Source organism: Dama dama, chromosome 26 (genome assembly GCF_033118175.1).
Source record: "Dama dama isolate Ldn47 chromosome 26, ASM3311817v1, whole genome shotgun sequence".
NCBI lineage: Eukaryota > Metazoa > Chordata > Mammalia > Artiodactyla > Cervidae > Dama > Dama dama.
The window spans coordinates 25,976,008-25,988,969 of record NC_083706.1 but is presented as its reverse complement, the minus strand read 5'-3'; the positions used below and the strand labels follow the sequence as shown (position 1 = coordinate 25,988,969).

General features: G+C 37.9%; 2 protein-coding genes across 2 annotated transcripts; both read left to right on the top strand.

The window, feature by feature from the left end:
• Nucleotides 1–1,155: 1,155 nt before the first annotated feature.
• LOC133047288 (trace amine-associated receptor 2) lies at nucleotides 1,156–2,201 on the top strand. Its single transcript, XM_061130465.1, has one exon. It carries the CDS (start codon nucleotides 1,157–1,159, stop codon nucleotides 2,171–2,173), a length of 1,017 nt encoding a protein of 338 aa, XP_060986448.1. The 5' UTR covers nucleotide 1,156; the 3' UTR covers nucleotides 2,174–2,201.
• A 5,856-nt stretch (nucleotides 2,202–8,057) lies between these two features.
• LOC133047249 (trace amine-associated receptor 3) lies at nucleotides 8,058–12,406 on the top strand. The gene is made up of 3 exons (XM_061130384.1): nucleotides 8,058–8,075; nucleotides 9,273–9,314; nucleotides 11,174–12,406. Exon 3 carries the CDS (start codon nucleotides 11,258–11,260, stop codon nucleotides 12,287–12,289), a length of 1,032 nt encoding a protein of 343 aa, XP_060986367.1. The 5' UTR covers nucleotides 8,058–8,075; nucleotides 9,273–9,314; nucleotides 11,174–11,257; the 3' UTR covers nucleotides 12,290–12,406.
• Nucleotides 12,407–12,962: the final 556 nt, after the last annotated feature.

Below are 12,962 nucleotides of genomic sequence, written 5' to 3'. Positions count from 1 at the left end.
ACATGCAGATTTTTATATGCAAAGTAAAGATGCTGGGTCCTTGCATGGAGAGCATGTGCAGCTTAGACCTGGCTTTCTTTCCTAAAACTCACTAATGCCCAGCTCCTCGCTCTCTGTGTGACCCACACGCTGAAACGTGCCAGGCTGTTATCATTGCACGGGGCTTGAGGAGACGTACTGCAGCGGAGCCCTTACTCTTCATAAAGAAGTGGGGTGGTCGGCTTTGGCCTTTGCCCTCCTCTGATTTAGCTGCTCTGAGGGTGAGATGCTTATCAAAGTCCCATGACTAGCTGAAGAGGATGATTCTTCCAGACCGTTAGACTTCCTTAAGTAATTCTTCCTCTTTCAAATGAGCTTGGCATGAAAGAAATAGAAGCACAGTGAGAGTGATAGAACATATACAGAAATCTGTTTTTCGCTTAGTAAACTCCTGGTCCCATAAGCCAATAGATTCCAATCAAACAAAGTCTGGTTACATGTTCCTGACTCATTTGAGGAAGAAGTGAATGTATTGTCTAATAAGTATCAGTGTCTATTCTTCTTATGTACACAGGGAAGAACAATTATATTAGGTTCAATAATAAACTTTTCTTCTTCTCCTTTTCTCCATCTACCCCCTCCTCTTTCCTTCCTCCCCTCAATCTTTTCCTGACTCCCCTCCTCCTCCTTCTGATTTCAGGCCGTGGCCTAAATTAAGAGCTTACTGAATGTCAGTGGTATAATTTGAATAAGTGAAAAGTGAAAGTCGCTCAGTCATGTCCAACTCTTTGCCACCCCGTGGACTATACAGTCCATGGAATTCTCCAGGTCAGAACATTCCAAGTCAGAGTGGGTAGCCTTTCCCTTCTCCAGCAGATCTTCCCGACCCAGGAATCGAATCAGGGTCTCCTGCATTGCAGGTGGATTCTTTACCAACTGAGCTAGCAGGGAAGCCTTAATTTGAATAAAGGCAAGAATAAAATAAATAATGATCACTTAAACTCATCAAGCTAGAATTCTATGAATTGCAAATTTACAGGTTAAGATAAAATACAGATTAAGATAAGAAAGATTATAATAATTCATCATAAATGATCTTCTTTAAGTCTTTTTTGAATTTTTATATGAAAGTATATTAAAAACATGATATATTATCTATTAACTGACACAATCCCATATGTTCTTGCTTTTTCCTAAGAAACTACTGAATTGCTCTGAATATGGAAGTGGGTCTTGCCCAGAAAACGAAAGGCCAGTAGGCGTCCGAGCTGCCATGTATTCCTTCATGGCTGGAGCCATATTCCTCACAGTGTTTGGTAATCTCGCCGTGATCCTTTCCATTTCCTACTTCAAGCAGCTTCACACACCAACCAACTTCCTCATCCTCTCCATGGCGGTCACTGATTTCCTGCTGGGATTCACCATCATGCCATACAGTATGATAAGATCAGTGGAGAACTGCTGGTATTTTGGGCTGACGTTTTGCAAGATTCATTATAGCTTTGATCTGATGCTCAGCATAACATCCATTTTCCATCTTTGCTCGGTGGCCATTGATAGATTTTATGCTATCTGTTACCCTTTACAGTATTCAACCAAAATGACGATTCCAGTCATTAAACAGTTGCTGGTTCTTTGCTGGTCAGTCCCCGGGACATTTGCCTTCGGAGTGGTCTTCTCTGAGGCCTACGTGGATGGAATAGAAGGCTATGATATCCTGGTTGCTTGCTCTAGCTCCTGCCCAGTGATGTTCAACAAGCTATGGGGGACCACCTTGTTTATGGCAGGTTTCTTTGCTCCTGGGTCTGTGATGGTCGGGATTTACGGCAAAATTTTTGCAGTATCTAGAAAGCATGCTCGTGCAATCAATAACTTACCAGAAAATCAAAATAATCAAATGAGGAAAGACAAGAAAGCAGCCAAGACTTTAGGGATAGTGATGGGTGTTTTTCTATTATGTTGGTTTCCCTGTTTTTTCACGATTTTATTGGATCCCTTTCTGAGCTTCTCTACTCCTGTAGTTTTCTTTGATGCTTTGACATGGTTTGGCTATTTTAACTCCACATGTAATCCCTTAATATATGGTTTCTTCTATCCCTGGTTTCGCAGAGCCCTGAAGTACATTTTCCTGGGTAAAATTTTCAGCTCACATTTTCATAATGCTAATTTGTTTACAGAAAAAGAAACTGATTAGACTTATTCTGTGTGAGTGGATAGAAGCAAAGGACTGGAATTTAGAAGAATGAAGTTACTTAAACTCTGTGTGCATGCATGTGTGACTTTGGCTTCCATGGAAAGTTTTTAGTTTCTAAAACTTGAGAGGAAAAAAGAACTTTTTCTTTGAACCCCAAATCCTGTCTTTTCAGAATAGTTCTTAACTGCTTATAGTTAGAGAAGAAAGAAACTCAGAAAGGTGAAGAGAAGGTAGGAAAAGCCAGAAAGGGGAAGAAGAGAACACACAAAGTTTTGTACCATTTGGAAGGAAGCAGAACACAAGCTGAGCTCAACTATTGCTCTCCCCATCCTCACCATCACACACATCTTGTGTGATATTTCATTTACATTTTCTTCCTCAGAGTATGATCAGAGGTATTTTGAAACATCAACCACTAAAAATTATAGGTAAGTAAATATGGAAATAACAATTTCAAGAAACCATATGCTGTCAAGAGTCAGTCATTTGATAGCTGAAATGTAAGCCTTTACTAGATTTTACAGTTGTGACATTGAACTTTTTTTTTTAACAAAATAAGAAATGGACACGGTGTAACTGAGGTTCCAGATTCCATCCACATTTCCATCCAAGTATCATCTTAATCATGCAGTTGGTGTTTTTTTTTTTTTATTTTCTATTTTACTAGCCAGAGAATTCCACCCGGCACCTTCCTTTCTTTCTCAGGCTCATTCATACTTTGTATGGCCATTTGGTGTTCTGGTTTTTAATAAATGTGAAGTACATACCAAAAAAAGGTTGTGTTTTGACTCAATCACTCCTTTTTGCTTAATATGTGTACATATACCTTTGAATAATAGAGTAGCAGGAGGAGGAAGCAAAGAAGAAAACTTCTATTTATGGTGGTGGGTACAAGAAACTTTATACAGTATTTGCTATTCAATGACTTTTAAACTATAAGTTGTGACCCATTAGTAATTTGTAAAATCCACTTAGAAGTCTACAACCAGTGGTGTGCTAGAAAATGTTTAACATCTGGCTCTGAAAAGAAAGAAAAAAGCCCAGATTTGTAGAATCTGATTTTTTTTCCCCATTGAGCTGATTTCAAGCTATGAATGTAATGTCAACAGGTTCTAAAATTCCTCAAAAGTTAACCTACTCCTGCATGTGGACATGAGAGGTTCTAGTTTACCACTGACTGCAAAAAACATTTTTAATGAAAAGCAAACCAGAATAGAAGGAAGTAGATAGTTTCAGAATACATGACCTGCATTGAGGGTAAAGATTGCCTTATGAAGTCTTCATTTTAGTTGTATATATACAAGAATGTCTGTGGATGTGTTTTGTGTGTGTGTAAGGACACTGTGTTTCACTGAAATTTTGTTTGTTTGTTTGTTTAATTTTTCCATTACATTGTATCAATGAGCAAATTTTTTCTCTTTTTGGAAATGTTTGCATAACTCCCCACAAATGTGCTTTGATCTTAGTTCATCACACAGATGACAAGGGAATAGTGATGCCCAGCAGCCAGCTTAAGTGGTAGTCTTGCCTGGCTGCCTGAAGATGGGCTGACCCATGTTCTCCAGACCTTCTATGTCCCTTCCATCCTTGCTGTCCTAATGATAGGCGGGTCTCACCCTCTAACCAATAAGGTTGAGGTGGAACAGTGCAGCATCTTTGAAATGGTGTTCTTTTTACAGAATGATAGTGTTTGTGATGGTGGTGGTTGTTTATTCTGGTGTTTACGGATGAAGTCACAATTCGTCAGTCCTATGTGGTCCAAAAGTTTCTCATGATGCTTTGTCTCTATTAGAATTCTCATATTTTAAAAATCATTCATGTAGCTAAATATTCTACTCATGTATTCCCCTTTTCACTGAAACATCATTTTCTTTGCACTTTTTAAAAATTATTTTAACCATATTTAACTGTGCAGTGCAGAGGTAGTAAGTACATTTACATCGTTGTGCACCTCTCACCACCATCCATCTCTCAAACTTTTCACCTTCCTCAACCAGACTGTGTTCCCATTAAAAACTCCCCATGCCCCTTCCCCACCCTACTACCCTCTACTCCCCAACCCTTGGCAGCTACCAAAGTACTTTGGAAATCTATGAATTCGACTACTCTAGGGATCTCATAGAAGTGGAATCGTATACAACAGGCCCTCACCAGCCATCTACTTCATACCTAGTAGAGTACACATGTCAACCCTATCTCCCAATTCATCCCACCCCCTCCCTCCCACCCTGGTGTCCGCACATTTGTTCTCTAAGTCTCTGTCTCTTTCAGGCACTTTTTAGTTTCAGAATGTGGTCATCCTGGCTTGTTTACTAGTTGAAAGACAGTAACCCAGCATCCCATCTACCTTCCTTCTTCCACTGTTCATCCTCCATTCATTCCCAGTCAGTACTGTTTCCCCTTACACTCAGAATTTTATAGGCCACTATAGATGAGAAAGCTGAACCCAGGGAGACTGAATGATTTGCCCCAGATTATACAGTTTTCCCATCCAAGTACTAACCAGGCCCGACCCTGCTTAGCTTCCGAGATCAGACGAGATCGGGCACGTTCAGGGTGGTATGACCGTAGACTAATCAGTTTTCTATTGTATTGAAGCTAAACTCCAATACTTCAGCCACCTGATGCGAAGAACTGACTCATTGGAAAAGACTGATTCTGGGAAAGGTTGAAGGCAGGAGGAGAAGGGGACAACAGAGAATGAGATGGTTGAATGGCATCACCAACACGACGAACATGGGTTTGAGCAGGCTCTGGGAGTTGGTGATGGAGACGGAAGCCTGGCGTGCTGCAGTCCATAAGGTTGCAAAGAGTCAGATATGACTGAGCAGCTGAATGGAACTGAACTGATACAATTTTCTGTAGAAGCAGAACTAGAACTTAGCTTTCTGGATTTCTTGTTCAGTGTTCCTGATTTACTACACTAATTTTTATCAAGATTTAATGGGATTGTCTACTTTTGCTTTTTTAACTAAGGATTCTATTAAACTGGTGCAAATCACTGAAGCAAAAATAAATACTTTTCTCCCATCCCAATATCTTCTTATTTCATCCAGGAATCAAAGTGTAAACTGAGGCCTTTTATGATTCGGATAATTACTTCTACTTCAGCCAACACTTAATTTAGCTATATAAGTCTATATGTTTTTAAGATGCAGAAATTTTGCTACCCCATTTTACCAGAATGAAGCCCAAATGACCATGAAATTGATATGAAATTGTCATCTTTTATTTGGGGGAAAAAAAAAGCACTGAAAACTATCTGGGATATTAGAAACAGACAGACTAGGTCAATATCCCTCAGGAAAGAGAGTTAAAAGAGCAATTCCACCAGGACTGTGTGCTTAGTTTCCCTCTAGGAACTCCTGAATCTGTGTTCTTCACTCCAGTCCTCTGGAGGGAAGAGGTAAACTTATATGAGTCAGATATCTCAGTCCTTGACACTACACTCTCTACAATCCTGACCCGATGCCTGCAAAGCCAGCAGAAGAGACACATGATTCACAACTAACTTATCAAGAGAGGGAAGGTACTGAGTCAATAAAAACAATTAGAAATGTACTATCCTGTTTTTTTAAAAACCTGATTTATTCTCTTCTCCAAAATAACTGAATAACAGTAGTTAAATTTTATAAAGAACCAGAAATTGTTACCAATAGCATGCAAGAGGAAAGGCAGGATTTTTTTCTAGCTGCAAAAAAATTATTATTAAAAAATGCCTTAAATTTTCCATCAAAATGGCAAGGTTTAAAGTCTATGTAGTGGCATTTAAAAAATGTTTTTGCAGATAACAGGAACCATGTAAGACATAATTTATAGTAAATATGTTACATATATATTTTAATAATGTTAAAATGCACTCTCCTCTTTGATAACATATCTAAATAAAAAAATTCTTGGTATATACTATTTAATTCACTGCCAGACACTATACATTTCACTTTTGATATTTTTTCTCTTGCAAGCAACATTTACTTCAGTTAGTCTGTCAGTCTTTATTCCTCAAGATTATCCACTCATTTCATATTCAAACTAAAATACAGTTTCTTTCCTGTCTAGAACAATTTTTCCAGAATCCAATGGTTATGTAAATAACCATGCCAAAAAAAAATATCCTGCCAAAAGTACATTTGGGGAGGGGTCTGAGATTTTTCATTTCCAAGAATGTTCCCAGGAGATGATGTCATCCATAGCCGATTATGAGCCATAATTTAATAAGCAAGGACTGTATGAAAGAAATATGAACAGATGAAGGCAGAGACTTTCTTATCGATATTATTATTATTTCCCATTCTTAGATAGTAAGCAATCATGGGAAGCTTATTGCAGCAGGAACCAAAAGACCTGGATTGTAATGTTAGTTACAGCATTCAGTCGCAACTCTCCCTCAAGACCTTAGTTACATTCTATACATGAAAAAGTTGGGGAAAGGCAGTGGAAATGTGCCTTTCAAGTAATTCAAAAACTTTAAAATATCCAGAATTTTTGTTGACTGGGTTTCATTTGGAATATTGTATGTTTAGTTCAGTTCAGTATGTCTAGGGAGAGGATTTATTAGGTACTTTCTCAATAAGCCGTAAAAAAGAACAAATTTGAGTAAGCTCTAGTGAGGTGGATGAAGTAAGTCAGAAAGAGAAAAACAAATACAGTGTATTAATGCATATATATGAAAAATTTTATTGATGAACCTATTTGCAGGGAAGGACTGGAGATGCAGATGTAGAGATCGGACTTGTGGACACATTGCGGGAGGGAGAGAGTGGCCGAATGGAGAAAATAGCATCAGCATATACACACTATCGGGTGTAGGATGGGTAGCTGGTGGGAAGTTCCTGGGTAGCACCTGGCGCCCAGCCTGTGGCTCTGTGATGACCTGGAGGGATGGGATGAGGGGAGGGGAGGGTGGTTAGTGAGGGAGGGGATGTATGGATAATTATGGCTGATCTGAGCTGTTGTATGGCAGAAACCAACACAACATCATAAAATTTTTTTTAAAAATGTTTAAATAAACAAGATTTACTGTTTCCCTAGTGATTTAATCTTTCTCAAACCAAAGGTCTCTAATACCATGAGACAAAGTGTCTATTCTGTAGGTTTCTTAAGTGTTGGAATTGATTTCTTTCCATTTAATTCAGCAAGCCATTACTGCATGCCTGAGATGAACACAGCTCTGTACTAAGTGCTGCCAGCCTTAGACAGTTAAGGGCATTTTATCTCATTAACTGTAAATTTCTCAAAAATTTGAATTGTAAATTAGCCTAAGGCATATTTTTTAAGTGTTGTGCTAGGAAAAGGAAATAAAAGGCATTTGAAATCAAAGTCAGCTGGAAAACGAGGAAGACAACATAACTCTAAGACCTTTAGTCATCCTAGTAGTCCAACTGGGAGAGTGAAAAAAGGTTTCTAGAAGGAAATGATATTTGAGCTGAGCCTTGAGATTTTCAAGAGATGAAGGGTCAGCTGGAGAAAAGGGGATTGCCCAAACCACAGGTGTTTGCAGGGAACATAGAGACTACATGACCAAAATTTGCTGGAGTATTGTAGATTGAAGGGAGGAAGGATTACAGCTGGGGTTTCCATGCCAACAGATGCTGAAAAGATTTATCATTTATCACAGGCAAACTAGTGCTCTGATGTTCTAGTCAAGGCATGTTTTTCCAGACCGTTTTCAGGTATCCACCAAAAAAAGTACACATATATTTGATAAAACATTTATTTAGATCAATTTCCTTTGGACCTCATACTTCTTTGATAGTTGTAGTAAAGATTTTTCTCTTCTGTTTGTTTTTCAATAATGCTATAGTTTATGGCTATTTATGAGAAAGATATTTACTATGGTTTTAATTTTCACTCTCCTTTCTCTCCCCGCTCTCTGACATGGAGTTCTCTCTGCCTGTTTCTGGTACGTATTTACTATCAGTTAAAATGTTTTTCCTGCTCCCAGATGTTTTTAAGAAGACTGTTTTCAAGGGGTTGTCTCTGCCCATTGCCAACTGCCATATGGTTTTATGAAGCTTGCTTACAGACTGTGATTCCATTTATTTGGAATAAATTAATCATTTGTCATAGAAATCAGTCACAGAAAAAAAATTTTTTTCTTCTCTTAATCTTACTTTTCAGCACAGCATTTGAATGCAGTCTACTTATTGTCATCCCTGGGATGGTTTCCAAGCAGTTTCTGTTATTGTAGTCTTCAAATATTCATTATGATCTATGTAAGACATTAGAGAACTTACAGAAAAGACCCAACATCATGGATTTTCATAAATTTCAAACCTTTGCTTATCTTTCCTGTTATACTACATATACCATTTACACTGTTGCACTATAGATACTAGTTCAAATTTTGAAATTACTCATAAAATCATACTTTTATCTTTATTTAATTAAAAAATTAACAGAAATCTGTTGTTTGAATGGCATCTGCTTTTTAGGCTAATTTAGAATGATTTATTATTTAGATGAATTATTTATTTAGAATAATTTAGAATGATTTTGGAGCTTTAAAAAATAGAATTTATATTTGAGACTTGGAGTTTAAGATCTTTTTTTTTTAATAGATACTATAAACATTGACATTACTTTCTGACCAATGGAAGGAGAAGTGAAACAGTTATTATTGGTGTTAGTTCCAGGTCTTTAAGTTGGTCCTACTTTCAGTAAAAGTCTCTTTCTCCTTACTGAAAGACATAAGCAGAGACATTCAGAAAAGTCTACATTTTGAGAAGTGGATTTGAAACTTTATATAGTTCTCTTAAGCAGTTTTCTAACAGCTGAAATACTTTAGGCTTCAGCCTTAGATACCAGGAAGCATGGAACAATCAAAAGTTAAAGGAGAAAGAGAAAGCACATTATTTATCAACCTTATCAAACAAATAAAAAATTAAAACATTTAATTTGAGTTAACATATTAAAGAACAAACAACACTAATGTTTATTTTCCTTTGCTAATCCATCTGATTTTTTTCAGCAGATAAAAAGGAGGAAAAACTAAATTTGGGCAATAGTGTACTTTGCCTGCATGTTCATGAACTTAGAAGTATGTAAGTGTAGTTGTAAGTTGTAAGTCTCCAACATAGTATTTTCTTTAATTTTTCAGAGTATGTGAGTCAGCAAGAAGAACACTTCCAACTCTGCAAAGGTAAGGCACCAAACAATGCATAAGGGACGTTAAAGCCAGCATAACCCCATCCTGGCTTCCCCGATGACTTAGCGGGTAAGGAATCCACCAGCAATGCAGAAGACACAGGAGATGTAAGTTCAATCCCCAGGTCGGGATGATCCCCTGGAGCAGGAAATGGCAACTCACTCCAGTATTCTTGCCTGGAAAATCTCATGAACAGAGTAGCCTGGTGGGCTACAGTCCATAGGTTTGCAAAGAGTTGGATATGACTGAGCACACATATAACTCCATCCTAACAGGGTCATGGAGCACTGAGTGGGTTCTTAGGCCACCCCTGCCACCATCTCCCAAAGGCACTTAGCTGAAAGTCCTGCAGCATTTTTTGTTTGTTTGTTTTCCTTTTACTAATACCTTCGTATCCATATCTGGACTCAGAATCCTTAGGTCTTATCTCACTAGCCTAAAGGATCAGTAAAATATGTTTAGAGAAAATCTCTGACGTGTGCCTCTCTAATGCTACTCTGGGAGTGATTCTTTTATAGCAGTATCAGAAGCAATTTAATATAGAAAGATACTTTCATGAACTGAGCTCCTGAAATTATTCGATTCTTTCCAGCAAAGTTATAAGTGTATTGAAACAGTTGCTTTTATTGGAACAGTGCAAGTATTTTAAAACAGCCATAATTTCACATTTATGTGTATACTTATTCATTCATAAATATGCATCTAGTGCCTGCTACAAGCATTAACCTAAGTACCGAGATTTCAGGGAAAACAAGACAGACTAGTTCTTTGCCTCCAGTAGAATGAGAGAAAGGCATGCCTATGATCAATACGAGTCATGTGAGATTTGATTGGCCAAAGTCTGTGAGTGGGAAAAATGTGACTGTAATGAATCAGTCAGTGATGCAAGACGTGACACGGCTGCACCAGTCAGAATCTCAGATAAGGAAGAAGACTCAAGGAAGACAAGGAAGGGAAATGAAGAGTAGAAGACAGCAGAGGAGAGGAAGGGAGCAGACTATAGAAGCTATGGTTTAACCCATAGGAGGTGCCTGGTCTTCTGTGCACTTCAGTAGCCACATGCCATTTACAACTCTTGAAACATCTGTAGACTTTTTACAAAAGATTTCAAATTATTGAAAGAATGCAGAAGCAAACACATTGTGATTTCACTTGGCTTTTGTGGATTAAGTATTTTTATATTGCAATTCAAAGGAGTTTCCAGGGAAGTGACTGTTTAAGGTGAAAGTTGACCCTTTTTTCTAAAAAAAACAGCTTCATTGCAGTATAATTAATATGCTGAGAACTACAGAATTTGATGAGTTTGAACATACACAAATACCTGTGACACCATCACCATAATCAAGGTACTGGGCATATCCAACATGTCCCAAGGTTTTCTTGTGTTTCTCTGATTTGCTTGTTTCTTTGTGGTACACTTACCATGAGATACACCATCTTAATGAATTTTCAAGTGCACAGTTTCATCTTATTAATTATAGGCATTATGTCTTGCAGACTTTTAGACCTTAGTCATCTAGCATAACTGAAACTTTAAACACATTGAACAACCACCACCCAATTCTCCCAGTAACCACTGCTGTATTATCTACTTCATGAATCTGACTATTTTAGATGTCTCGTGTAAGTGGAGTAAATCTTTAAAAAGCTTCCGATATATTACGGGGAATAAAACAGCCAATAGATAAGCCCACCTTGAATGAATAAAGAGAAGGATGAAATAGAAGAAAATTGACTAGAACAGGAAAGAGCAAGCAGCAAACAACTCAGAAAGTAAGCACCACTGATATAATTTTAAATATTTAAATATATTATAATTGAATTAATGACAGGTGACTTCATTGTACTTTCAGGGCTGAAATTTCCTGGAATCGTTTTAAGAGGAGAAGAAACGTTGACTTACCTTCCAAAAAAGGAGCTTAAAGAGATAAAGCACCATGGATCTAACTCATATTCCTGAAGATTTATCCAGTTGTCCAAAATTTGGAAATAAGTCCTGTCCTCCCTCCAACCGCCATTTTCATATTCGAGTAATAATGTACTCAATTATGATCGGAGCCATGTTCATCACTATCTTTGGAAACTTGGTCATGATCATTTCCATATCGCATTTCAAGCAGCTTCACTCTCCCACAAACTTTCTGATCCTCTCCATGGCAACCACAGACTTCCTGCTGGGTTTGGTCATCATGCCGTATAGCATGGTGCGATCAGTAGAGAGCTGCTGGTATTTTGGGGATGGCTTTTGTAAATTCCACACAAGCTTTGACATGATGCTAAGTCTGGCCTCCATTTTCCACCTCTGCTCCATTGCTATTGACAGATTTTATGCTGTGTGTTACCCTCTACACTACACAACCACAATGACCATCTCCATGATAAAGTGGCTGCTGGCTTTCTGCTGGTCAGCCCCTGCTCTTTTTTCTTTTGGTTTAGTTCTATCCAAGGCCAATGTTTCCGGTATGCAGAACTATGAGATTCTCGTTGCTTGCTTCAATTTCTGTGCCCTTGCTTTCAACAAATTTTGGGGGACGATATTATTCACTACATGTTTTTTTACTCCTGGCTCCATTATGGTTGGTATTTATGGCAAAATCTTTATTGTTTCCAAACGGCACGCTAGAGTTATGGACAACATGCCTGAAAACAGAAAGGGGGAAGTGAGAAAAAACTTATCCAAGAAAAAGGATCGCAAAGCAGCCAAGACCCTGGGCATAGTAATGGGAGTGTTTCTAGCTTGCTGGTTGCCTTGTTTTCTTGCTGTTTTGATTGACCCATATCTAGGCTACTCCACTCCCATGATAGTACTTGATCTTTTAGTGTGGCTTGGGTACTTCAATTCCACTTGCAATCCTCTCATTCATGGCTTCTTTTATCCATGGTTTCGGAAAGCTCTTAAATACATAGTGTCAGGAAAAATATTTAGCTCCCATTCAGAAGGTGCAAATCTGTTTCCTGAAGCACATTAAGAAAAAGGCCATTACAAGTGAACAGAGTATTGAAAGTGAGATGATTATTATTTTGACCTGAAGCATGTACGTTACATCCCCAGGTCACTGCAAATATTATTTTATTAAATTTCAATAATTCTAGATCCAAGAATAATGTAATAATATAATTCAAATATATAGGTTCAACTTGTGTCTTGAAGCATAATATTCAGTAAGGACTACTTCATTCATTACAGTTTTTATTCCCTGTACTTGTTACATGCACCATGAAATTAAGACATTTGCTCTTTGAAGGAAAGCTATGACATACCTAGATAACGTATTAAAAAGCAGAGACATCACTTTGCTGACAAAAATCCGTATAGTCAGAGCTATGGTTTTTCCAGTAATCATGTATGGATGTGAGAGTTGAATCATAAAGAAAGCTGAATGCTGAAGAGTTGATACTTTTGAACTGTGGTGTTAGAGAAGACTCTTGAGAGTCCCTTGGACTGCAAGGAGATCAAACCAGTCAATCCTGAAAGAAATCAATCCTGAATATTCATCAGAAGGACTTGTGCTGAAACTGAAGCTCCCATACTTTGGCTGCCTTAGGGGAAGAGCTGACTCATTGCACTCATTAGAAAAGACCCTGATGCTGGGAAAGATTGAGGGGGCAGGAGGAGAAGGGTTGGCAGAGGATGAAATGGTT

Coding starts and splice junctions, on each gene's coding strand:
- LOC133047288 (XM_061130465.1), top strand. CDS start 1,157: ATGTTCTTGCTTTTTCCTAAGAAACTACTGAATTGCTCTGAATATGGA.
- LOC133047249 (XM_061130384.1), top strand. CDS start 11,258: ATGGATCTAACTCATATTCCTGAAGATTTATCCAGTTGTCCAAAATTT.